The sequence below is a fragment of the Hypanus sabinus genome, unplaced genomic scaffold (genome assembly GCF_030144855.1).
Source record: "Hypanus sabinus isolate sHypSab1 unplaced genomic scaffold, sHypSab1.hap1 scaffold_377, whole genome shotgun sequence".
In the NCBI taxonomy this organism is placed as follows: domain Eukaryota; kingdom Metazoa; phylum Chordata; class Chondrichthyes; order Myliobatiformes; family Dasyatidae; genus Hypanus; species Hypanus sabinus.
Genome location: NW_026781269.1, coordinates 7,664 through 35,595, shown reverse-complemented (window position 1 = coordinate 35,595; position 27,932 = coordinate 7,664). Strand labels below are relative to the sequence as shown.

Sequence of the window (27,932 nt, the reverse complement as noted above, 5' to 3'; positions counted from 1 at the left end):
ACTGGGAAATTGGGCTTTTTGTTGTTGGAGCTGAGGTCCTCGACGAAGAGTTAATTAATTTGAAGAAGGCGTCGCGGCATGAAACGTCGACCCTTTATTCTTCTCCGTAGATGCTGCCTTATCTGTTGAGTTCTTCCAGCTTTTTGTACGTGTTGTGATTATTGTGATTAACAGTTCGCGTGCGTTCCCTGCCTTGTAAGCCTGGATGCGATATCAGCTTATGGCTGTTCACTATATTACAGGAACGCACAGACAACATATTCTTTTGTATATTTCCTTTGAAAGATCTATAACGGAGACAATTTCCAGAGTGGAACAGAGCAACCCAGTGTCAGTATCGAATTGGTCTGCGATGACAAAGTCTATCGAGTCTGGGAATGGACAAGATCAACAAGGAGAATCTTGAAACAGAGAGGCGAGCTTGAGAGTGTCTCACAACAACATTCACTGACTTCTCCAATCGTCATTTCTTCATCTGTGTGATTTTGCAATTTCCTGTGAAGCTCTCCATACCTCATCACATTTGGGATTTTATTTGAATGAAATCATGCTTATTTTTACCCCAGCTGTTGGAAAACACGTCAGCCTAGTATATTTAGCGTTCTGGAGCGGGTATAAATGAATGGCCGTGGAGATTCATTAGCTCAGAGTATCTGAAGCGTGATCGCGGGCAGCTGGAATACAGGCTGAGTCTCACACAACATGCTTGAAATTATTTACCGCGTGAGGAAGATATATTACTTGATTGTTGCCGTTATTGGTGTCCCTGGTAAGAACAGACGCGAACGAACATTTGCTGTTCAATGCGCGCGGGAAAAAAAACAACAAAAGAAAAGATTGAAACAGATGCAGAGTGTAAGATCGGGGCGATGGATATATATCGTGGGTCCATGGCAAGCTGTTTTGATTTATCAATAGAAACACGCTTTCGAAGTAAACTCCGATAATTCAGCGCGCTCGGCACCTTTAAGGACTACTTGATTTTTTTTCAGCATTAATAGTTCAAGATGCTTTAATTTAAAATTTAAGGGATTTGTTTGAAAAAAAATACTGCGAGTTTGAAGGGAACGCGGTAAGCGAAACCCAGGTGAGATTCACTTGTGTGTTCGATCTCGGAACATCGTGAGTTTCGAAAATTGAAATAGTGTCGGTGTGCGTTTCAATTTACAAGGGTTTGTCTCCACGCCATATTATCAGTGAAGTGGGGGTTAGCCAACCCAGAGGAGTCCGTTAGATGCCTGACGGTGTGATACATGGGATACTCCGCTCTGGAACAATGGACATTGATCCATTTGGAATAATGCTTCTGTAATTTGGAGCAGGTCAGGAAGAATATGCAAAACAAAAAATGAAAATGGGAACTTCCAGATCCGATCCCATCAGAGAGTGTGAAGGAACTGCGGCCAATGGTAGCTGCGGAATTTAACAACAGCGAGCCAGGCTGGGCCCGTGCGGACGGGTGACAAACGGGAAGTCGAGGAGGAGATGAATGCCTGCGAACAGAGGAAGTAAATATGCTTCAAACTTTGAACATTGTAAATGGACAAAGTCAGGCAGCGGGGCTGGGTGATATGCCAAGCCAGACAAAAGATAGATGATGGGGTCGCGGGAATCACAATGGCCGTGAAAGTTGCCAAGGTATTCAAACTTTACATATCGGCCGAAAAGAGCCCTTTGCGATTAGTTGGCAATGCCTCCTTCCCAAATCCTGCTTCTCTTTCGGTACCGAGTGCCGTGACCTTTCTCCCTGCTTGAGGCGTCTGCAAAATCTGATTTACAACATTTAAACCCCGGTAATGAGCAGCCGCAAAGTTTGATTTTTCTCTCTTTTCAGCTTATCTCGGCACAAAGACCCAGAGAGAGTAATTCATTCAATCTTTCTGCTTTCCTTCTCCCCCACCTCCCCCCCCCCCCCAGTGAATTTAGTGGCGATAGTGATTCTGTCCCGGGGAAAGTGCGGCCTATCCACCTGCACCACTCGCTACCTGGTGGCCATGGCAACGGCGGATCTACTGACCATTGTGTTTGCGGTGATATTGTGGCGGGTCAGTTATTATTACTTCCCCGGGACTTTCCTGGACATCACCCCCGTGTGCAGTACGATCTCTGTCCTGGGAGAGGCAGCCACAGACTGTTCTGTCTGGTTCACCGTCAGCTTTACGTTTGATCGGTTTGTCGCCATCTGTTGTCAGAAATGGAGAGCAAAGTATTGCACCGGGAAAACTGCGGCTGTGGTTCTGACAACAACCGGTGTTGTGTTGTGTTTGAATAATGTGCCCTACTTCTTCATATTGCAACCTGTGAAAGTGATTGACAATATACCCTGGGACTGCATTCCAAAGCCGAGCTACTATACGGATGCCGGGTGGTTGGGATATGACTGTTTTACTACTGCTCTATCGCCATTACTTCCGTTCGTGTTAATACTCCTGTTCAACGCTCTGACAGTCAGACATATTTTAGTGACTAGTCGCGTCCGTAAGGGGCTGAGGGGTCGGAACAAGGTGAAGAACCGCAGTGACCCGGAGATGGAGAGCAGGAGGAGGTCTGTGATCTTACTTCTCACCATCTCCGGAAGCTTCATCATCCTGTGGTCGGTAAAAGTTTCTGAATCCCTTTCTGGATTGGATAAAAATAATTACAATGTGTCGGAATACATTTTTCAACATACCGGATACATGCTGATGTTATTAAGTTGCTGCACAAACACGTTTATTTATGGGGTAACTCAGTCCAAGTTCAGAGAGCAGTTCATCAGCGCAGCGAAATATCCACTCTCGTCAATTATTCATCTAATCAATAAACAAAGTATCTAAGCTCTTCTCAGAGGGGGTTATGGTGATTTCATCTTAACACTGCAGAACTAACATCGGAGAACATGGCAGCGGGGAGAATAAAACTGCTTTAGTGCCGAGAGAGGCACAACACGGGAAAATACACATTCACACCTTCAACCAGCGACGTCCACCTCCTGTCAATTACTGAACTCACCTTACCTTTTGTTTATTCCCCACCATATTCCGGCTCCTGTCACCGCCACAACCCTTTCGGTAATGATGGAGCGGGAGAGGATCCGGGGGCATTCAAGTCCTAGTCGGCAAAATTGCATCTCATTTGTTACGTTAGCCTTTTGCATCAGAATGAAATGAGAAAGCGAGTCAACAGTCTGCACGAACTCACAGTAAACCTTGCACTTGTCCTTCATTTTAAATAAACCTGTCATGGAGAAATGATTAACGCTACAGAGCTCCTGGATATGGTCCATAATTGTGCGAATTTCCATGGAGTAACCAAACGTCTATTTTGCCTCCCTTTCTCTCAGTTAAAACTGGTAAAACGTGAGGTCTGGACATAGACAAAAATCTCATTTCTCAATTGCGACGGATTTTCTGCCTGTTCTAGCGGTGTTTATTATTGTCCTGCAGCTCTAATTGTCTAATGTTTCAGTGTACTGACTTTGGGATTATACCTGCTGTATATATTACAATTGGGACAATATCGCAGACTTTCATTTTCCTTTTCAAGTCGGCATATTTCATATGTTATTCACACTGATGTTTGTGTGTTGTATGTGTCGGAATGACTATTCCAATCAAGTAAATTATCTTTGCATGCTTATCCTGTGATATTATATCCGGACGGTGTATCATGTACTTACTGCTTGCCAAACAATGGATCGATCATAATATAATCGTCAGATTCCGCCTTAAAACGGCATTACGCGCATACTTATACTAATCTATAGGATCTTGCCAAAATCTGCATCTTCAAGCGAGATTCTGGTGAATGATGCTTCCCACTGTGTAAGGAAACAGATTGAAGTAAATCGTTCTTGTATCATGTAATGCGTTGGATAGTTTGAAACAACATACTGTATTCTGTTTTACAACCCGAGAGAGGCACAACACAGGAAAATACACTTTGTCTTGAATTTGTCAGATTTTTTAACGAGCATTTCTGTTACCTTTTTTTCAGCTACCTGGTCCTGTATTGCCACAAGGAACAACTCAGTTTCTGGGAAGAGATCTCCAACTTTTAGCCTGGCGTCAGAAGCTTCTAGTTGACACCTGGTCTGCTCAGGTGGTGGGGATCTCATCCCAGGACAATTATGCTCATCCAGGTTAACTCTTTCTTCTACAGCAGTGCTTCCCAACCTATTCTAGACCTTTTCGTGCCGCGAAACAAGTGGAAATATCGAACACCCTGGTTGCTAATTTATGCATCCCCAACAACGACTGTTAGGTTAGTAAGATTGCCGAGTGTCAGACGCGTTGTGATGACGAATGTTCAAGGCTGCAGTGCTTGGCTTCTTACCGCGTCCCAGTGCCACGTCCTTCTTTGGTTAGAGGCAGCTTACCGCCCCACCAAGAATACTGAACGCCCCCCCCCCCCACCCCCGGCGAGTGTTGTTGTTTCTAAAGCCATCTGAGGACACGTTACTGCCCCCAGAGGGCATCACTGTTCCATTGCGATATTTTCTTCATCTTTCTGGGTTAGGGTTTCATTTCAGTTCAAAATAGCACATGCAGTGTGTTGAACCCGGTTTTCGTTGATGGAAATACATCAACGTCAAAAGTAAATTTTTAAAAAAGTAAAATAAAGTATAAAGTAAATCCTTAGAAGAGTTTCTGTGAGTGGGACACAGGGAATGGAACTCCCTCAACACTGAGTGTGTGCAGCTCCCTCAAAATCCTGCACCCTCCTCTCTCCACAGTGCGCTCACATGATCTGTCACTCCCTTTCTCCCCACCCTTCACCCTCCTCACTCCTCAAAACACTGCTTCTCTTTCCTCCATCTTCTCACTCTCCCTTTCCTCCTCTCCCCTCTTATCCTAATACACCCTCTCCCACTTCCACGCCTCCTCTCTTACTCTGCTCAACCCAACTTTCTCTCACTCTCACCTCTCTTCTCCCCTTTCTGTCTACAAACCACACCCCCACCCCGACACTGAATCTCAGCCCGTGTTCACTCCAGGATAGCATCCCGTCCGTTTCAATGTGCGACGGTGACATCGACAAGATAAGTAGCCTTGGTGTTGTTTGCACATCGGAACTTGCTGGCATTTAGAGTTGGAGGAAGCAGAGGAGGGAAAGAGACAGAAACATAGAGGAAGAGGGAGAAGGAGAGAAGGGAAGTGGGAGAAAGAGGGGGTGGGAGAGAGAGACAGAGAGAGACAGGCTTTTAATGGTATTGAGAGAGACAAACTGAGTTAGAGAGAGCAACAAGAGGCTGCTGGAGTGTTAGCGAGACAGACTGAGGAGGGATAGGAGGGAAGTGGCGGAGGCAAGAAACAGAGGGGAGAGACGGGGGGCGACAATCAGTGAGGGATGGCGGAAAGGGGGATGGATGTGGGTGAGAAATAAAAGGGGAGCGAGTGAGGGGGCAGAAAGAGGCGTGGGAGAGAATAACGGAGGAGAGAGATTGGATCGAATGGGGAAGGAAGAGAGATGGGGAGTTAAACTGGGATAGAAACCAAGGATCGAGACGGGGGAGATATACGAGGGAAAGTGACAGGCTCTTTGATATCTCTGTTGATCAGTGTTACGTATTCAGGCAACAATAAATATATGAGTTCGGCAAGGGTTTCTTATAACAAACAACACGTTTATTAAACACAGAAAACAAACCCCCCAAAAGTAAACAAACACTCCCGTAACCGGAAACAGCTGCTGAGCGGCTGTTCAAACAGTTCGTAAAGTGATATTCCAAAAGAGTTCTTTAAATTGATATTCCAAAACAGTTCTTAAAGTGATATTGCCAAAAGTTCGATATGCTCACAGTCCACTTCAAAGGAGAGACTTTACAGGACGATTTAAGTTCTCTTTCACGTCGCTTTCTTCGATCCCCGACGTCGAAATTCCCACGAAGAATTTACGAAACAGAACGGCTTAAAGGCACTGACCTTTCCTTCTCCACTACCTTCAATCCTTTCTAGGTAAACCTAGGGATTAACACGAAGATAGTCAACGAAATCCTTCCAAATAAGGATCAAACAAAGGTCGCCCCCGTTTCACCGTAGAAAGCGATTCTCCTCGATCTTTAACTTCCAACCTTGAATCTTCACTCTCCTTTAATTCTCAAACTAACAGAATCATAAAGAACCTGCTGGCAATGACCTTTTAAACTTTAGGCATTAAATAAAAACTTCATCCTTCAACTAAACTGCGTCATTACTTCAAACATGCAGTGGCATGAAGTCAACTTGGCAAATCCAGCCACGAACTGCCCCTCCTCACAGGGTGGGGTCTACCTTTTATAAACTGTAAAAAAAACCCGTCACATGATCTCTACTGGCGGGAAAATGACGTCATTCCACCATCACAAGACCATCACCTCAAGTCCAGTACAGCTTCAACCCCAGTCACATGACAAGGGCACCACTGTCATGTGTCAAGAGTACGTAACACCTCCCTCCAAAAAAAACATTTTTGGTCTGACAAGAACAAAAATTTTTAACAATTGCTTACAAGAAAAACAAAGGTATAAATTTTATAACATATACAATACACAACACCATCATATAACAGCTTATAAGTCACAATACAGTAGGAGTGTTACAATTGAAAAAAAAACACTCCATAAAAAAAAATTACAGTGTACATTCAACATCGAGATAGACAATCAGCAACCACATTATCTTTACCTTTAATATGAGTTATCACAATATTGTACTCTTGTAACATCAAACTCCAATTTAATAACCTTCTGTTTTTGTTTTTCATCTTACTCAGAAAAACTAACGGATTATGATCAGTGTAAACAATAAGTGGTTTCTGAGTTGCACTAACATATACCTCAAAATATTCCAAAGCTAAAACAAGAGTTAACAATTCTTTCTCTATTGTCGAATAATTTCTTTGATGCTTATTAAATTTCTTAGAAAAGTAAGCTACTGGATGATCAACCTCATCACCCTCATTCCTTTGCAATAATACTGCTCCTGCAGCCTCATCACTAGCATCCACAGCCAATGAAAAAGGTTTTCCAAAGTCAGGTGCCTTAAGCACAGGTTGTTGACATATCATTGTTTTCAATTTTTCAAATGCTTCTTGACAAGGCACCGTCCATACAAACTTCTCATTCTCCCGCAGAAGGTTAGTTAATGGAAGGGCAACATTAGCAAAATTCTTACAAAATTTCCGATAATATCCTACCATTCCCAAAAACCTTCTGAGAGGTTTTTTCCCCGTTGGAGTGGGAATCTCTAAAATTGCCTGAACTTTTGCCTGAACAGGAGCTACCTTACCTTGACCCACAACATAACCAAGGTAAGTCACAGTGGCATGTCCAAATTCACTCTTAGCTAAATTAATAGTTAAGTTAGCTTTTGAAAGCCTTTCAAACAATTTCTCCATCGCAATAATGTGTGCTTCCCAAGTATCATTTCCTGTCACTAAATCATCAATATAAGCATCAGTATCTTTCAATCCCTGAATCACAAAGTTAATCATCCTCTGGAAAGTACCTGGGGCATTCTTCATCCCAAATGGAAGAACATTATATTCATATAATCCAGATGGAGTTACAAATGCAGAAATCTCTCTACCTCTGTCCGTTAATGGAACACACCAATACCCTTTCAATAAATCAATCTTTGTAAGGAACTTTGCCTTTCCAACTTTATCTACACAATCATCTACTCTAGGAATTGGATATGCATCTGTTTTCGTTACAGCATTCACCTTCCTATAATCCGTACAAAACCTAATACTACCATCTGGCTTTGGCACCATAACACATGGTGAACTCCAATTCGAGTTAGAATGTCTAATGATATTATTCTCTAACATATATTCAATTTCTTTCTCAGCAAGTTCACATTTTTCCATGTTCATCCTATATGGATGTTGTTTAATAGGTTTGGCATCCCCAACATCTACATCATGTGAAGCTATAGAAGTCCTTCTCGGAACATCTGGAAACAACTCCCTATATTTAAAAATCAACTCCTTCATCTGTTGTCTCTGCTCTAACTGTAAATGTGCTAATTTTTCATCAATATTTTCCAGAATGGTTGAATTTGGTAACCTAACAGAAACAATGTTGGATTTAGAATGAAAGTCAGATGAATCATCCATCATGTTCCTAGTAAAATCAAACTCATTCTCACTAACCACAACAGTCACAGCATCAGATTGTTTCTCAAAATATGGTTTCAACATATTTATATGGCAAAGTTGTGTTGACCTTCTACGATCTGGAGTTTTTACCACGTAATCCACATCATTAATTTTAGACACAATTTCATAAGGACCATGAAATCTAGCTTGTAAAGGATTTGTCTGCACTGGGAAAAGAACCAACACCTTATCTCCAGGCTTAAACATCCTCATCCTAGCGTCTTTATCAATTTCACTATCGAGTAAAACCTGCTCTTTTAATTTTATAATCTCAGAGTCTCTATTCTGCTCTGCTATCATCTCCTTCCTAGACAAAGATAAATCTTTATAGTCAGACTTACTCCCAGAATCTTGTTCAAACAACGAAGATAAGAAAGTCTCTGACACATCCTCAAAACTCGAATCCTGAGTTGAACAGTCCTGAATAACAACCTCATTCTGCGCATCAATCTTTTTAGCCATAGCTCTAGTCACAACACAGGAAGAATCTGTGTTAGAATTCAACTCTGGTTCCTCTGACTCCATTGTCAAATGCACTTCAGGAAAAACTTGTCCACCTGCCAAGTCATTACCTAACAATAAAGAAATACCATTCACAGGTAAGCTATGCTGTAATCCTACTTTAACAAATCCTGTAACTAACCCTGACTTTAAATTTACTTTATGTAAATGTACAGGCATAAAATCACTTCCAACACCTCTTATGTAATTTACCTCACCAGTATCAGACTCTTCATTAAACTTCAACACACTGTCTAACATCAATGATTGAGAAGCACCAGTATCCCTAAGGATTTTTATTGGCACCAGAGTAGATCCTTCCTTCAAGGATACAAACCCTTCAGTTATAAAATGATCATATCCCTTTCTAACTTGGTCAGACTCTAACAAAGCCTCATTTGTTTTTATCAAACCCTGTAACTTTACAGGTGCTTCAGTATGTTGCACACAAGCATCTGGAACTGCTTCCTTCTCTTTCTTTTTTCAATTTGAAACAGTTAGCTATTACATGGCCAGGCTTCTTACAATAGTTACAAGTAAGACCAAACTGTCTTTCCTTCACTGGCTTTCCTTTCTCATCAACTTTCTCATTAACCCCCGATTTAATTTCAAATTTATCTGGAGTCTCCATGTTATTTTTCCTCTTAAAAATTCTGCCTTGAGGAAATTTGTTCTTATGGATCAAAACATACTCATCAGCTAATCTAGCACAGTCCTGCAATTTATCAGCATCCTTCTCATTTAAGTAGGTCCTTACTTCAACAGGAATGCTTCTTTTAAATTCCTCCATTAAAATCAGCTCTCTCAATGTATCATAGTCCCCATTTACATTTTTAGAAGAAACCCATCTCTCAAAACACATAGCTTTATCATAGGCAAATTCCACATAAGTTTTTTCCACAGACTTTTTCAAACTTCTGAATCTTTCCCTATATGCTTCTGGGACTAACTCATATGCGTTTAAAATATTACTCTTTACAATATCATAATCAAGAGCTTCTGCAGCTGTTAAAGCTGTGTAAACTTGTTGTGCTTTGCCTTTAATTACACTCTGTAACAACACTGACCATTTATCTTTCGGCCACTCTGACATCAGAGAAATAGTTTCAAAATGTTGAAAATACCTTTCCACTTCTGTTTCACTAAATGGAGGGACCAATTTAATTTCTTGACTAGCAACAAACGTTTTTTTAGAACCAGAAGACTGATTTCCAAACATTAATTCCTCCATTGCATATGCAAATTCTCTCTTCTTTTGTTCTGCCTCCAATTTACACCTCTCCAAATCAGCTTTACTTTGTTCCAATTTCATTTGTTCGATTTGCAACTGCATCTCCAGTTTACATATTTGAAACGACTCTAAAATCGATTCATCAAAAACACCCGAATCCACATAGTGTGACGCGATTTTCCTCTGTATTACAGCCTTAGAAGTAGTCTGCAAAATACCTTTAAGTTGCAATCTACTAGCTAGCTCAAACACCTCAGTTTTTTTCGCCTTCGCCAACACCTCTGCAGCTAGCGAAGCCAGAAACTCATCAATATTCATTGCTGCCGAATACCACAACAAGCCAAACAAAAGAACCGAGTAATCCCCGTTTCCAAAACACCGATTTAAAAGTTAGCAAGCATGTAAACTCAAAAAATTCAATCCCGACGCAGCCCCCATATTTAATGTTACGTATTCAGACAACAATAAATATATGAGTTCGGCAAGGGTTTCTTATAACAAACAATACGTTTATTAAACACAGAAAACAAACCCCCCAAAAGTAAACAAACACTACCGTAACCGGAAACAGCAGCTGAGCGGCTGTTCAAACAGTTCGTAAAGTGATATTCCAAAACAGTTCTTTAAAGTGATATTCCAAAACAGTTCTTAAAGTGATATTGCCAAAAGTTCGATATGCTCACAGTCCACTTCAAAGGAGAGACTTTACAGGACGATTTAAGTTCTCTTTCACGTCGCTTGCTTCGATCCCCGACGTCGAAATTCCCACGAAGAATTTACGAAACAGAACGGCTTAAAGGCACTGACCTTTCCTTCTCCACTACCTTCAATCCTTTCTAGGTAAACGTCCTAGGGATTAACACGAAGATAGTCAACGAAATCCTTCCAAATAAGGATCAAACAAAGGTCGCCCCCGTTTCACCGTAGAAAGCGATTCTCCTCGATCTTTAACTTCCAACCTTGAATCTTCACTCTCCTTTAATTCTCAAACTAACAGAATCATAAAGAACCTGCTGGCAATGACCTTTTAAACTTTAGGCATTAAATAAAAACTTCATCCTTCAACTAAACTGCGTCATCACTTCAAACACGCAGTGGCATGAAGTCAACTTGGCAAATCCAGCCACGAACTGCCCCTCCTCACAGGGTGGGGTCTACCTTTTATAACCTGTAAAAAAAACCCGTCACATGATCTCTACTGGCGGGAAAATGACGTCATTCCACCATCACAAGACCATCACCTCAAGTCCAGTACAGCTTCAACCCCAGTCACATGACAAGGGCACCACTGTCATGTGTCAAGAGTACGTAACATCAGTGAGAGAGAAACAGACAAGGATCAAAAAGGGCCACTCATTTTAAATGGAGACATATAGAAATCTCTAAAATTCTAAATCTTCCATGTGAATTCCTTCAGGATCAGTGAAGTGTCCATCTATCTATCTGAGTGTAGGCGGGTGGGTGGGCACATTTGAGGAGGAGATAGACGGGGATGGGAACAAAAGCATAGATCAGACACGGCCGTGTTGAATGAACATAATATCATAAGACTTCCTCCTCATCTCTCTTCTGAATTGATTTCCCTGGAGTCTTGAGGGTTTATCCCTGGTCTTGGGCTCCGCATTATGGGAAACACCATCTCCTAACCTCCATACCTCGGTTTTTCAGTATTCAGGAACCCCACCCCGCAACACCAACACATCCCCCCCCCCATAATTCTAAACTCCAGCGGGAACAGGCACAGAGACATCAAATACCATGAGCTGTGGTCTTGTTTAGCAGTTTCAGCTGCAGCACCTGGTTCAAGACCATCTGAAAATCCAAACAAACAACACCCACCGCCTTTCTTATTTCCACAAAGGATTCCAACAGATTTGTCTGGGAAGATTTCTACTGAAGAAAACCATGCCGACTTTGGCCATACAGGGGAGGATTCAAGCGAACTGTCATGTAGATGGGGAATAAGATGGCGGCACAACGCAGCGCTCACGGCCTCTCTGGAGAATGTTATCTGTTACTTGTTAAGTACAGATTTGTATCTGTACATTAAGTATAATATTATTGTATAATAAGTACCCTGATTTGATGGAGATACACGTGAGTGTGCGGAGGAACTTCGGGAGAAACTTCTGAAATGACCGCTTCGCCGCCGCTGCTACTGTGCGGTGCGGTCCGGAATCTCCGGATGAAAAGGCCTCCGAGACCTCGGCTTTGCTTGGTTCGGTGGCCAGGACGATGTCGATGGCGCTCGGAGCCTGTATTGCAGGCTTGAAGTTTTCGGACGGACTCAGAGTCTGCTGTGGTCGGGTGCTTCCAAGGCATCAGTTTGTCGGTGCCTGAGAGTTTATAGCAGGGAGAGTTTCTCCCTTTTTCTGCCTGATATCGGGACTATTGGAGTCGATCGGGACTTGAGACTTTCTCTTAAACCGTGCCCATGCTCTACTTTTATCAAATGATGGCATTGATTTGCACTGCTGTAACGATATGTTATAATTATGTGTTTTTTTTGTCAGTGTGAGTCTTTGGTTTGTCCTGTTTTTTGTGTGATATCACTCTGGAGGAACATTGTATTATTTCATAATGCCCGCATGCATTTCTAAATGACAATAAACGAGGACTGAGTGTCCTCATAATCTAATGGAACAGAATCACTGGCAGGGTCCAGCTGGCCAGGGTCGACTCTCTACTGTACACTAGGTGTGTTACAAATTCACTTAAGTACCAAAGACAGAGTTTAAAATAAACTTATTTATTTGTCTCAGATCCAGAATATTAAACTCCAGTCCCATTAAAGGTGTATGTGCAGCAGAAGAAACTCCTCCCATGCCCAGAGACCAGGGTGCAGAACTGGATATAGTGAGCAGCAGTAAGTCAGCTCCAACAGTCACTCTCGAAATTGCATTCAGCAATGGTGATGGACAAATATCCAGCATGCAGATTATTGAAACTTTCTCCCCTGTGTGAACAAGGCAGTGTGTCACAAGTATAATATGCTGTAAGGTTTCACTGCAGAGGCAATGGTTTCTCTGTAAGCAGCAATGTTTAGGTTAAGACCAGAGAAAACAGGGTTTTGGAGTGCAGGGCTATCCGATGAGAGAAATCTTCTTTCTTGTGAGTCTGGAGGAGAGATTTTGTGGTCATTTGCTGGGGAGAGATGAGAAGACGTGAATGGAGAGAGTGGGCCCTTTTCCTTTTTTTTTGTTTGTTTATTTTACTAACCCTACAGTCAAAGTAAGAATTATAAAGCTCAATTGTTTAATCACATATTGTGTACTGTTTGTAATTTCAGTGTACTGATCTGTAACAGGGGACATGTCACACAGCATCCACCCAAACAAGATTTCTTAAGTTTGGCCGGGCTGGGGACTATCAACTCCAAACTTAAGTTGCCAGCCAAAGTGAGTTAACATAAGGTTAGCTGGCTGAGTGAATCGCTTCCCACATTAACAGCAAGTGAACAGCCTCTCCCCAGTGTGAACTCAATGATGCACAGTTGGTTGATCTGGCTGAGAGAATCTCTTCCCAAAGTCTGTGCAGGTGATCAGACTCTACCCAGTGTGAACTCGCTGGTGTCTCCGTAGTTGAGATGACCGAGTGAATCCCTTCCCACAGTCTGAGCAGGTGAACGGCCTCTCTCCAGTGTGAACTCGCTGATGTATCTTCAGTTCAGATGACCGAGTGAATCCCTTCCCACAGTCCAAGCAAGTGAACGGCCGCTCCCCAGTGTGAACTGCCTGGTGTGTCATTAGGGTGGATGACAGAGTGAATCCCTTCCCACAGTCTGAGCAGGTGAACGGCCTCTCTCCAGTGTGAACTCGCTGATGTATCTTCAGATGGGATGACTGAGTGAATCTCTTCCCACAGTCCAAGCAGGTGAACGGCCGCTCTCCAGTGTGTACTCGCTGGTGTGCAATTAGGGAGGATGACTGTGTGAATCCTTTCCCACAGTCTGAGCATGTGTACGGCCTCTCTCCAGTGTGAACTCTCTGATGTACCTTCAGTTTAGATGACCGAGTGAATCCTTTCCCACAGTCTGAACAGGTGAATGGCCTCTCTCCAGTGTGAACTCTCTGATGTATCTTCAGTTCAGATGACCGAGTGAATCCCTTCCCACAGTCTGAGCAAGTGAACGGCCTCTCTCCAGTGTGAACTCGCTGGTGAGTCATTAGGTCAGATGACCAAGTGAATGATTCCCCACAGTATGAGCAGGTGAATGGCCTCTCCCCAGTGTGAACTCGCAGGTGAGACATTAGGTGAGATGACCGAGTGAATCGCTTCCCACAGTCTGAGCACGTGAATGGCGTCTCCCCAGTGTGAACTCGCTGGTGTACCTTCAGTGCTGATGACTGAGTGAATCCTTTCCCACAGTCCAAGCAGGTGAACGGCCTCTCCCCAGTGTGAACTCGCTGGTGAGACATTAGGTCAGATGACCGAGTGAATCTCTTCCCACAGACTGAGCAAGTGAACGGCCTCTCCCCAGTGTGAACTCGCTGATGTATCTTAAGTTGAGATGATGAAGTGAATCTTTTCCCACAGTCTGAGCAGGTGAGTGACCTCTCCCCAGTGTGAAATGACTGGTGTGCTTGCAGATGAGCTGACAACGTGAATCCCTTCCCACAGTCTGAGCAGGTGAACGGCTGCTCCCCAGTGTCAACTCGCTGTTGAGCCATTATGTCAGATGACCGAGTGAATCTTTCCCCACAAATTCAACAGATGAGCAACTTCTGCCCAGTGTGAACTGACTGGTGTGTCCACAGGTGGGAACGCTGACTAAATCCCTTCTCACACACAGAATAGGTGAATGGCCTTGTCCTAGTGTGAACTTGCTGATGCACCTTCAGTTGAAATGTCCACGTGAATCCATTGCCACTGTCTGAGCAGATGAATGGCATCTACCCTCTGCAAATTAACGGGCATGCCAGTTGGTCAGATGATCGAGTGAATCCCTCCCCACAGTCTGAGTGGGAAGGATGACCGAGTGAATCCCTCCCCACAGTCTGAGCGGGAATGATAATCGAGTGAATCCCTCCCCACAGTCTGAGCGGGAAGGATGATCGAGTGAATCCCTTGCTCCACTTCTTAAATATCTGGATAGAGACAGCAAAACTGGTATGTTCTGTTTGAGATTCCTGTAGACAAATTCCTTGTCATTTTTTAACCTGTAAAAAGATTTACAAAATCCATCAGTGGGTGTAGAACAACATTTCAGATGAAATTACATGAGTTGTCAAGATGTGATCTGGAATCACACAGTTACAGTGAAGTTCAACCCAAGTTGGAGAGAGAAATCATCTAACTGGGCACAGTGCTGGAATGACCATCAAACTCTCTGATGCTCGACCTGTCTGTAAAAGAATGGGGCATTTCTGCCACCTCCAATCTGTGACCTGCCTCAGTTTGACTCTCTCTCCATTGTTATTATTCCCTGTTCCCACTGAGCTGCATGGGTTCCTGGCCCCACAGTAACTGAAACACTCTCACACAAATAGCCGGCAGTGTATTGCACGAACCCACCACTACCTGTGTAACAAACGTACCCTTGGCATCCCCTCAGTATTTATTTCCAAGCACCTTAAATCTATGCCCCCTCATGTTAGCCATTTCAGTCCTGGGAATAAAACCTCTGGCTATCTACACGATCAATGCCCCTCATATTCTTATACACCTAAAAAATGAACTAAACATAAACAAGGTAATTACACATTGCTTTGAGGATTTGTTGGAAGTATACAGAATTATGAGGGTATAGATAGGGTAAATGCAAGCAGCTTTTTCCACTGAGGTTGGGTGGGATGACAACTAGAGGGCATGGGTAAGCGGGGAAGGTGAACATTTAATGGGAGCACATGGAAAAGCTCTTCACTGAATTGGTCGTGAGCGCGTGGCATGAGATGTCAGCACAAGGGGTGCATGTGAGCTCAGTTTCACCATTTGAAAGAAGTTTGGATGGGAGCCTGGATGGTAGGGGTATGGGGGGCGATGGTCCCAGTCAGGTAGTTGCAATAGATACCTTAAATGTTTTTTTAACATTGACTAGCTGGGCCAAATAGCCTGTTTCCGTACTGAACTCCCCCATGTTTCTGTGACAGAGAAGCAGGCCAAACTTGTTTGGAAGGGAAAAGATAGGAGTGACAACAGAGCAGCAATGGCTGGAGTTTCTGGGAGCAATTCAGGAGCTGAGTGATCGATATCTGAGGTGTGAACAACATCTGACTGGTGTCAAGAAAACAAACTCTCCCTCGTTGTCACAAAAACAAAGGAGCTGATTGTGTACTACAGGAGGAATGGAGACAGGCTAACCCCTATTGATATCAATAGATCTGGGGTTGAGAGGGTGAACAGCTTTAAGATCCTCAGCATAAACATCACCAAGGATCTCAAATGCTCTGTACATACCGGCTGTGTTTTGAAAAGAGCACAGCAGCACCTCTTTCTCCTCAGATGGTTGAAGTTGCTTGGTATGGGCCCCAAATCCTAAGAACTTTCTTCAGAGAGACAATAGAGAGCATCCTGACTGGGTGCAGCACTGCCTGGTATGGGAACTGTACTTCCCTCAATCGCAGGACCCTGCAGAGAGTGGTGCAGACAGCCCAGTGCATCTGTAGATGTGAACTTCCCACTATTCAGATTTACAGAGACAGGTGTGTAAAGAGGGCCCAAAGGATATTGGGGACCCAATTCACCACAACCACAAACTGTTCCTACTGCCACCATCCAAGAAACAATACCACAACAAAAGGACTAATAGGCTTTGTGACGTCATTTTCCACCAGGGCATCAGAATGATTAATTCATGCCGATACAATTGCATGTTGATTTTATATTGACTGTTCTATGTATAAACAATATATTATAAGTTACTATAAATTACACATTGCACATTTAGATGGAGAGTAACGTAAAGATATTTACTCTTCACGTGTATGAAGTATGTATGTAATAAAGTCAATTCAATTCGACACAATTCAGCCTCTCCACTATCCGTTCTGTCACTCTGGCTCCCATTCCCCCAACAACTTATTTTATCCACTTCACCCTCTGACCACACTAGCTCGAGCAAGCCTTAATACTAGGATATTAGACCCCTTCTTGTTCAATTCCCATAACTAATGAATTCCCTATCACTTATTTGACTTTCCACTGCCAGGTAATCACCCCAACAGTTTCTAAAGTCATCCACCTGCTGTTGTGTTGGATAGCAACAAGAGTACTCTTCGATGGCCTTTTAACCTCATTCACCTGCCCGACTGCCACCCAGTTTCCTGTGTCCTGCACCTTGGGTGTAACTCACCTCTCTTCATGTCACATCTATCACCCCCTCTGACTCCCAGCTGATCGAGAATTCATCAATTTCAAGTCCCAGCTCCTTCAAGTTCAGGGCTACAAGCTGCAGCTGGATGCACAGCTTGTAGGTGAGAGCATCAGGGACACTGGCGGTCTCTGCACCTTCCCTCCAATACCCCCTCTAATTTCTAATGACCAGTGTGCACATAAATCATGTACTGTGCTTAATTTTACCAAGTGACAACATGTGCACAGTGATTTTTATATAGTGAGGTACTCATTTTAACAGCTAGCAAATCACTGTCAGTAAGAACTATGATGTTCTCTGGGCTCAATCGAGTTCATCTGCACTCTCACACAACCTATGCAGCAGGCTTGTAACAGGTACTGAAGGACTTTCTTACCAGAGCTTTTGCACATTGTCCATAAGTGGTTTGCTTGCTCAATTACGCTTCAAAAAGTCAGATTTCCAAATATCACTCCACTTCTTCCCACTTGTAAATTCTACAGCAACTTTTCATCGCCACAATACACACAGGTGTCACCAGTTTCTATATTGGACAAAAACATTTCCCCTGAACCCTCCTACTGAATTAAGGATATATATAAAAACAATCATTTTGAACCTATGTAACCTCTGGCTAAAGGAATAATTGGGTTTGAATAGGAAAATTTGAACCGAAGCAAACACTGTCTTCAGTGGTTAGCCAGGACAGGTTCATAACCAGTTCTCTGTGGCTTGCAGAGTGACACACTGAGAGATGATACCATTATACACAGTACACTCGTTAGTTGATAACATTATACATTGTACCCTCTTTTGAGTAAAGGGAGGAGGACTCACTGATAAGGACAGGAATAAACATCTGTTTGTAATTAAGTCAGGGCCTTGCAAAGGGAGTAACTGATAAGGACTGGACAGTATATCCATCTGTAATTAAAACCTTCATTTAGCAAACTCTCTTATCTAATTAAGTTTGGAGCCAACAGACTTGGTGGGCATACCAGTTCAAATAACATCTTGCAATAGGAATGTATGGGGCTTACTATGTATAAATAATATGGCTGTAACCTGACTAAGTCAGTCCACTTGTCAGATGGTGGCAGTGCTTATGTGCCTTCCCTTTAACAACATGGTCTCAAACTCCTGCTGGAAAATGAACTGTGGTGATGATAAGAAGCTGGTCTGCCGAGTTTTATTCAACTTCAACATTTGGAGTCACAAACACGATCCCAATACAGGGAGTGCTGAGCAGATGGGCTGAATGAAGATGTAAAGTGGAACAGTATATTATCAGCAAGTTGGAGGAATAATGCATGTGAGAAAGGGATAGAGGTATGTACTGCAGAAGGAACGCCAAAGGTTGGAGATGCTAAAAGTGGAGCGTGAATGGGTGGATGGGCACCAAAATCAAGAGCAGGAGAAACAACGTAAGCAAACCGAGGTTGGTCCAGATAGGAGAGAAGGGCAGGAATATCAGTCTAAAGTTCGAACTTACAGGGAAAGAAGGGATCCCAAACACATGTCTGTCATACCGACCCTGTTTGAGGACAGTGACCGTGATGAGGAGTGGGCACCCACCGTACCTCTCCTACCTTACCAGCGGCCAAGTTCACCCAGTGCCCCCGAACCCCAATCCTCCCAGGACCCAGATACGGTGGCCGCTCAGGTAAAACAGTGGCACAGGGAAGGGGATGTCTCAACACCCTGAGATCCCAAAAGGGAATACCGAGGATTATTCCGAGACAGGGAGGGAAGAATCCAATAAATCCCCAGAGTTAGTGGCTCCACAAAGACAACTGCCCACCCAAATGCTGCCCAATCCATGAGGAGGAGGAGGGACAGCCCTCAGTGATTCCTGTGTATGCTCCCTGGAAGCCTCAAGAAACGGTAATGATCATGAATCAGGCCCCAGATAGAAAAGAAAAACCAGCACAGTTTGCTCAGTGTGTCCACAGTACTACACAAATGTCTAATGCGACTCCGCAAGATTTATTCAGTCTCTGCTGCATGATTCTCTCAGCTGATGAGGGGTGGAAATGGAAGGCAGAATTGCGATACCAATCCTATCAGGAGTTACAGGCTGGAAACCATACTGAGAATGAATGGACAGACCAGATTATTCAAGCCTTGGAAAGGGCTCTCCAGCAACCTGTAATCATCACTAAAGTACCTGAATGCAAACCTAACCCTGGGGAATCAGGACTAGACTATTGGCAGTGATTTGTGGCCTGCTATGGCACTTTCACAGGAGACCAAGCCTTTTATTAATGGGAATCTGTCCCCGCAGTTTAATGCCCTACTGCTCCAAAACTTACCAACTAAGCCAACATGATTAAAACAGATAATATGGATTGGCCTGACAATGACCGAAATCGGATGCGACGAGCTTTGACATATTATTGGAACTTGATTTTCGATTCCTGATCAACCCCGAAATGAACTAATATTTAAAGTGAACATGTTCAGCGGGAAGAAGGATGCGAACGGGCTATATCTTGGGATCAGAAATGGGATCAAAAACCTACCAAGGGACAGGTGGGGGCAACAACCCGTTTAGAAATTCACAAGCAAACATGTTTCCTACTGTGAGTATCATCCCTCAGGAAGAGCCCAATGTAATATTGACAGTTGCTGGAATTTCAATTCCGTTTATGATTGATATGGGGCAACCAAAACCACTCTCGATCAGGAAATACTATCAAAAGGGATTCCAACTATCAGACGCTACAATCACTCTGTCTGGGTTCGAAGGCATGGAACGTACGTATTCACGTACCCAGCCACTGCAGGTGGAATTCCAGGGGAACCAGTGTGAGGTTTCATTTACAGTCATTACCAGACGGGGGGTGAAATCTTGTAGGGAGAGACTTGCTCTGTCCGTTGGAAGTCAAGATTCTATACATGGACAAGGATATCACGCTGGAACTGTGAACAACTGATAGCTTCCCGTGACCACCCAGTGGTGGGCACTTTATCTGGACTCCAGTACATTTAAACCCCTTCTGCCAGTGGCCAGCTCGAGGGACAGAAGTTCCCAGTCACGGTGATAGGAGAGGTTAAAGGAAGAGACAGTACTGCATTTCCGGCCGAAGTTCCAGATTTCTTTTGGTGACAGACAGGACTGGTGGTTCCCAATACCACCAGTGGGTTTGCCCTGGGTTCAAGCCAAAGAGCTAAGGGTTCCTTGCCTGTACCCTGACGAAACAAGCCTCCAGAGCCGAGGGAGACTGGCAAGACTTGGCCGCGGGCCAACTCCGATACGGGAAGGAGTCTGAGGTGAAAACGGGACATCTGGTAAGACATCCTTTTAATATTGACCAAACCCAAGACGTTGTACCCCATCTCTGGGCAATTGCAGTCCATGAAGTCAGCCCTCCTGTCTGGATCACAGTGAAAGAAGGACAGACTCTCCCATCCATTCTGCAATACCCCCTCTAGCCCATCCGGATCACTGTGAAAGGACAGACTCTCACATCCATTCTACAATACCCCCTCTGGCCCGTCTGGATCACTGTGAAAGGACAGACTCTCCCATCCATTCTGCAATATCCCCACTAGCCCGTCAGGATCACTGGGAAAGAAAGACAGACTCTCCCATCCATTCTGCAATACCCCCTCTAGCCCATCTGGATCACAGTGAAAGAAGGACAGACTCTCCCATCCATTCTGCAATACCCCCTCTAGCCCATCTGGATCACAGTGAAAGAAGGACAGACTCTCCCATCCATTCTGCAATACCCCCTCTAGCCCGTCTGGATCACAGTGAAAGAAGGACAGTCTCTCCCAGACATTCTGCAATACCACCTCTAGCCCGTCTGGATCACAGTGAAAGAAAGACAGACTCTCCCATCCATTCTGCAATACCCCCTCTAGCCCATCTGGATCACAGTGAAAGAAGGACAGACTCTCCCATCCATTCTGCAATACCCCCTCTAGCCCATCTGGATCACAGTGAAAGAAGGACACACTCTCCCAGCCATTCTGCAATACCCCCTCTAGCCCGTCCGGATCACTGGGAAAGAAGGACAGATTCTCCCATCCATTCTGCAATACCCCCTCTAGCCCGTCCGGATCACTGTGAAAGAAGAACAGACTCTCCCATCCATTCTGCAATACCCCCTCTAGCCTGAGGAATCTTTTTATGAGGATGGAATGTCTTTTGTGGATCCAGCAGGGAAACGATGCGATAGTGACGGACAGTGAAGTAACTGAACAGGCCTCTTTTGAAGCAGCTGTCTCCGCCCAGAAGGCTGAGCTGTTTGCTCTGACTCGTGCCTGTATCCCAGCAACAGACTAAAGTGGGAACGTTCACACAGACTCCCGTTATGCATTTGGAATGGTACATGACTACAGGGCTCTCTGGGAATGTGGGGATTCCTGACTTCCTCCTGCCACCCCATTAGTAATGCCACCTTTGTAAACAACTTACCCACCGCTCTACAGCTACCTCGAGTTTTGTTCTTCTCAGGGGGATGCCTCTGAGGAGGAGTGAAAACTGTGGTCCCATATGGGGTGCCTAGAGTACATTGCGATAGATACTGCTTAGTTATTATAGATTTGTTCAGTTGATGGATTGAAGCTATAGCAACTACCATTAATACTGCTGTGACTGTTGTGAAGGTATTATTACGGGAAATAATTCCCAGGTGCAAGCCAGAGATGCTGAGTTCAACAATGGCCCACACTTTATGGTGAAAGTAAATGAAGGGGTATGTAACAAACTAGCTATCAAGCAACAATTCCACTGTGTACACCACCCACAGGCTGGCAGAGTGGAAAGAGCCAATAGCACTCTGAAGAGTAAACTGGCCAGACTAACAGCAGAGACTGGACTCACTTGGTTGAAGGTCCGACCATTAGCCCGATTCCACATGAGAGTTACCCCACAGGGGAAAACAGGGTTGTCACCAGCTTAAATCATTTCCGGATGGCCCATCAGGACACACTAGGAACAAAGTCTGAGGATTAAAGGCAAGGTGAATAAGAATAAGGAACCTTGATTCTTGATGGATATTGGAACTCTGATAAAGAAGAGAGAGATGTATGGCATATATGAGAAACAGGGAGCAAAGAAGGTACTTGAGTAGTATAAAAGGTGCAAAAAAATACTTACGTAAGGAATCAGGAGGGCTGAAAGAAGACATGAGGTAGCGTTGGCATTCAAGGTGAAAGATAGTAAGAGCATCCACAGGTATATTAATAGCAAAAGGATAGTTAAGGGATAAAATTGGTCCTCTTGAAGATCAGAGTGGTCGACTATGCATGGAACCAAAAGAAATTGGGGAGATGTTAAATGGTTTTTTTGTGTCTGAATTTACTAAGAAAACTGGCTTGGAATCAATGGAAATAAGGCAAACAAGTATTGAAGTCATGGAATCTATACAGATAGAAGAGGAGGAGGTGCTTGCTACCTTGAGGCGAGTAGATAAATCAACAGGACCTGACAGGGTATTCCCTTGGACCCTGAAGGAGACTAATGTTGAAATTGCAGGGACCCTAACAGATATATTTAAATGTCATGTTGTTCTGTTGTTTAAAGCATGCTCTAAAAGTAAACTGGGAAATTATAGGCTGGTAAGTTTGATGTCAGTCATGGGTAAATTATTGGAAGGAGTACTAAGAGATAGGATCGACAATTATTTACATAGACAGGGACGTATTAGGGAGAGTCAACACGGCTTTGTGCATGGTAGGTCTACTTTAACAAATATATTAGACATTTTCGAGGTGGTTACAAGGAAAGTGGATGAAGGGAAGGCAGTGGATGTTGTCTTCATGGACCTCAGTAAGGCCTTTGACAAGGTCCTGCATGGGAGGTTAGTTAGGAAGATTCAGCCACGAGGTATACATGGTGAGGTAGTAAATTTGAATGGGAATTGAGAATGGGAGAAGTCAGAGAGTGGTAGTGGAGGATTGCTACTCTGAGTGGAGGCCTGTGACTGATGATGTGCCACATGGATCAGTGCTGGGTCCATTGTTATTTGTCAACTGTATCAATGATCTGGATAATAATTTGTTAAATTGGTTTAGCAAATTTGTTGATGATACAAAGATTGGAGGTGTAGTGCACAGTGAGGAAGGTTTTCAAAGCTTGCAGAGGGATCTGAACCAGCTGGAAAAATGGTAGATGGAGTTTAATACAGACAAGTGTGAGGTATTGCACTTCGGAAGGTCAAACCAAGGCAGAATATGCAAGATAAATGGTAGGGCACTGAGGAGTGCACTAGAACAGAGGGATCTAGGAATACTGATACAAAATTCCCTAAAAGTGGCATCACATGTAGATAGGGTAGTAAAGAGAACTTTTGGTATATTAGCCTTTATAAATAAAAGTACTGAGTATATGAGTTGGGCTGTAATGGTGATGTTGTATATTGCATTAGTGAGGGGGAATTTGGAGTATTGTGTGCAGTTTTGGTCACCGAATTACAGGAAGAATATTAATAAGGTCAAAAGAGTGCAGAGAAGGTTTACAAGGATGTTGCCGGGACTTGGGAAACTGAGATACAGAGAAAGGACTTTATTCCCTGCAGCATAGGGGTATGAGGGGTGATTTGATAAAGGTGTATAAAATTATGATGGATATAGATAGAGTGAATGTAAGCAGGCTTTTTCCACTGAGGCTAGGGGAGAAAAAAACCCAGACGACATGGGTTAAGGGCGAAAAGTTTAAAGGGAATATTGGGGGGGGGGGGGGGGCTTCTTCACAACTGGGTCTGACAGAAGCATAACTGGTTCTTCTGGGCACATTCTGTCTCACTCCCAACTATTTTGTACCTTCCTTTGCACAGGTATGTAATGTGTAAAGGACCAGTGTTTGAGTAATGACACTCACCAACTTTCTCCTGACTGAATCACTGGAATCTCCGAGTCAGATGGGTTCTCTCCAGTCGGTGCTCTCAGTCCTCGGGCTGGTTCACTTGTTGCTGTTCCCACGTCTTCAGTTGTGGTTTGTTTCCAATAAATCTCTCACTGCAGGTCTAACTTTAACATAAAAGATAATGAAGCACGTTAACAATGAAAAGGAGGACCAAACATATCAGTTTAATGTTACTAGGAACAAAACTCACTGAAATTTAAACATTGAAGGCAAATATAATGATCTCAGTGAACAATCTTTTATTGTCCCTCACGTGTCACAGACGATACGGGATTAGAAGGATCCATCATTCACTCACGGTAAGACATAAGACACAGGAACAGAATTAGGTGATTCAATCCATCTGGTCTGCCCACCATTCAACCAGGGCTGATTTTTATTCCAACACCATATTCCTGCCTTCCTCTTGTAACCCTGAAGCTACTCAGCAAATCATCAATATATTAATCTTCACAAATATACCCAAATGGCAGCCTCAAACAAATTCTGTGGCAACAAATTCCACATATCAGACATCTTTTAGCCAAAAAAAAAATTTATCTCAGTTTTAAAGGGAAGCATCTTTATTTTGAGACTGTGCTGTCAGATCACAGACTCTCTGTCTAATGCGGGGGTCGGCAACCTGCGGCTCCCGAGTCATTTGTGGCTCTTTCACCTCTGTGCTGCGGCTCCCTGTGGCTTTGGGAAATAATTGGTCAGTATTTAATTAAAATGTATTTTATGTTAGTTTGTTAGCTTTTGAAATGTAATTCTAAATTTGAAGATTATGGTGATCTTGTACAATCTAAGTGTGGCGACACATTTCTTGGCACATCCGAAACGGCTCACAATTAGCCAGCATTCCGGCTAAGGGAGATAGCCTACGGGGGTTTGTGAGTACGCGTCTTTTGCAGCATCTGCGTCCATGGGGGCTGGGTTGAGGGAGGCTTAAAAGCAAGGCTGTTTAGTTCGAATAAAGCTATCTTTGACTGCAGTTTACTGACACCGCTACAACGTGTTTTTATCGCTGGCTGTCCAGACGGAAGGTGCTGAAACGCTTTGTCGCGTGTCTGGAAGAAGTGAAAACTTTCCTGGGCAGCAAAGGGCTCACCTTTCCTGAGCTGGAACAGCCAGAGTGGCTGGAAAAGCTACACTTCATGGTAGACATGACAGTGCACCTGAACACGCTGAACACAGCTCTTCAGGGGAAAGGACGCACAGCCCTGCACATGTTGGAGGATGTTTTGGCATTCGAGCGCAAGTTGACAGTGCTTGCCAGAGATTTACAGAAAGGCACTTTGTCTCACTTCCCCAATTTGAGAGAGTTCAAACAAGGTCACGACATGATAATTTCGGAGTATTTACATTCTGCAATCATCGCAATGCAAACATCGTTTGGGAAACGCTTCTGTGAGTTCAGAGAGGAAAAAAAAACACATTATCCTTCCCGGTCACTCCCTTAAGCATCGATCCTTCCCTACTGAATACGACTGCATTGGCAGGTGTGAGTCAACCTGATCTTGAGATGGAACTGGCCGACATAGCCGACAAAGACATATGGGTGTCCAAGTTTAGACGCTTGACAGCAGACCTTGAAGATGTTGCCCGTCAGAAGGCCGTTCTTGCTCAGAAACACAAATGGAGTGATATTGAAAACCTTCCAAAACCGGACAAACTTGTGTTCGAAACATGGAATGCTATGCCCGACATTTATGTAAACATTAAAAAGTATGCGCTTTGAGTCCTGTCGATCTTTGGATCCACATATGTATGTGAGCAGGTGTTCTCCAACATGAACTTTATTAAAAACAAACATCGCGCACGCCTCACAGATGACAGCTTGCGATCCTGTGTAAAGATGAAGGTGACGTCATACAGCCCTGATGTGCAGACGCTGTGCGCTGAGGTCCAGGAGCAGAAATCCCATTAACCAAGTATGATAAATATTTTAATTGCCTATTATTTTATGTATATTCATATTTTTTCATTGTTCAGTGAAATAGTCCTTTTATTTTTCAGGCTGACAGCTGGCTGATGTTATTTTTGGTTTGCTGCTGGCGGAAAATTTAAGTTCGGCGTTTTTCATAAATACAAGAAGGACTCAAATAGACATTGAGTATTTTACTTAAAAGTAACTTTCAACCCAACGTCTTTTTTTCGGAGTTCAAAATGTTTTTGTTGCATGCAGAAATGTAATTTCGTTTTCTCTGCAGGAGTTCATCAATTTCATAAATGCAACACATTATAGTTTGTTTATACATAGCATAAAGGCAAAAAAAAAACGTTGTATGCAGTGTTATTTCATTTTAAATGTCAAACGGGTTTTGCGGCTCCCAGTGTTTTCTTTTCTGTGGGAAACGGGTCCAAGTGGCTCTTTCAGTGGTAAAGGTTGCTGACCCCCTGGTCTAATGGAAACATCCTCTCCATGTCCACTGTATCCAGACTTTTTAGCATTCGGTAGGTTTACTTAACCATACATCCCTCAACCACCCCCACCGTCCCTCTGAACCCCACTGAGCCCAGGTCCAGAACCATCAAATGCTCCTCACACATAAAGCCGATCATTCCTGAGATTATTCATGTGAACCTCATTAGCAACAACTGTACCGGACACATTTCCAGGAATAACAGACTGAGAGAAATGATTCTTAAGGAGTCCATTTAGAATGTGCTGACACAGAAAGAACGTGCAAAGCAACTTGCAGGGCAACGTATAAACCAATTTGCAAAATCAGGATGAAACAATAGCTTGCTGATTAAAGAAGCGATACGGGTAACGGGAAGACATGCTTAACGGTTGAACAATAACGGTGTTAATGCGCTGAGGCTGATAAGTGGGCCAAAGGGTTATCACATTTGTAATTTTGTAATGAGATTAAGGAAGAATGTCTGCACCTCACATGGGTGCAACTCACAAAGTAAACAAGTAGGGTATAAAAAACTGTGCAAAGTGTAATTCGGCACTCAATCTAGCAGGAGCTGGTTGGGTCCGACTCTGCAAACTCGAAAAATAAAGTTTACCGTTCTGCAAATTGCTGAGACTCAGTGTGTTTCTGACACAGACAAAATGGTTCCAGGATAATTTACAAGGAAAAGTTGTGCTTCCTTTACTGTTATACTATCACTCCATTTCCAGGTGAAATAAGGGCCATTTCAGGAAATTTGTATTACAGATCCTAGGATACAGATCTTGTCTTGTCTATACTGGACCGACCGCCGTCACTGGACTATAAACTTGCAGGAGTAACGTGTGGCTCAGCTCTGCTGCGTGGAGCTGAGGCTCGAACCATTCTCCCTCTGGACTTCCCAGTCCCTCGGTAAAGCAGGCAGTGAAATTAAAGATTCCCACAACCGAGGACGTTCTCCTTTCTCACCCACCCGGGAGAAGACACAACAGCCATAGAGCTCCAGGACAAATGTGAGGAGCCTCAGGAAGCAAGTTCGGGAAAGTTAATAGGACTCAGTGGCTAAAATCACACCACGTGATTCGGCGTCACAAAGCGGAGGGCGGGGCGAATATGCGGAACACAGCCTCACGTGACCTGTCGGCGGGACTTACATTTCAATTCTGCGGAAACAGACAGCCTGGGCTCCTGGTTTGGATCGTTCAATGCAGATTAAGTGAAGTCGACACATTTCTGACGAGCCCAGATAGTTGGGAAAAAAATGAGTTCCTGGCCCTCAGTTCGGGGCTCACGGCCAACATCGGGTCTCCCCGCTCGGGATCGGTCTCAGTACTCACCGATGGGAAAGTGATATCTTCGGCCCGCAGACAGTGATCCCGACGGAAGAGACGAAAGTCTTTCCCGAACACACAGCCGACCCACTTCAGCTCTGAGCGGAGAGGATAACACCGTCCACCCGGGGACGGTGAACATGCGCGAAGAGATTGTTACATCATCGGGAGGCGGGGCCTCGGAAACAGACGCGCA

At 43.8% G+C, this 27,932-nt stretch overlaps 1 protein-coding gene and 1 long non-coding RNA gene across 8 annotated transcripts; one reads left to right on the top strand and one right to left on the bottom strand.

The window, feature by feature from the left end:
* The first annotated feature begins 658 nt into the window (after positions 1–658).
* Positions 659–11,920, top strand: LOC132388677 (uncharacterized). Its single transcript, XR_009510311.1, has 3 exons — positions 659–769; positions 3,976–4,242; positions 11,715–11,920. It is a non-coding gene; the product is annotated as an uncharacterized LOC132388677 (long non-coding RNA).
* Positions 5,602–27,932, bottom strand: LOC132388676 (zinc finger protein 239-like). 7 transcript variants are annotated; one of them, XM_059961050.1, is made up of 4 exons: positions 27,743–27,913; positions 23,977–24,125; positions 21,575–21,657; positions 13,395–15,012 (listed from the first exon to the last, which is right to left on the bottom strand). In XM_059961050.1, exon 4 carries the CDS (start codon positions 14,521–14,523, stop codon positions 13,402–13,404), a length of 1,122 nt encoding a protein of 373 aa, XP_059817033.1. In that variant the 5' UTR covers positions 14,524–15,012; positions 21,575–21,657; positions 23,977–24,125; positions 27,743–27,913; the 3' UTR covers positions 13,395–13,401. The 7 variants fall into 7 exon arrangements, 4 of the variants coding, with proteins under 4 accessions (XP_059817033.1, XP_059817032.1, XP_059817031.1 ...); XM_059961049.1 differs by lacking the exon at positions 21,575–21,657 and adding an exon at positions 17,542–17,688; XR_009510308.1 differs by lacking the exons at positions 13,395–15,012; positions 21,575–21,657 and adding an exon at positions 5,602–5,942 and having other exon boundaries at positions 27,743–27,931.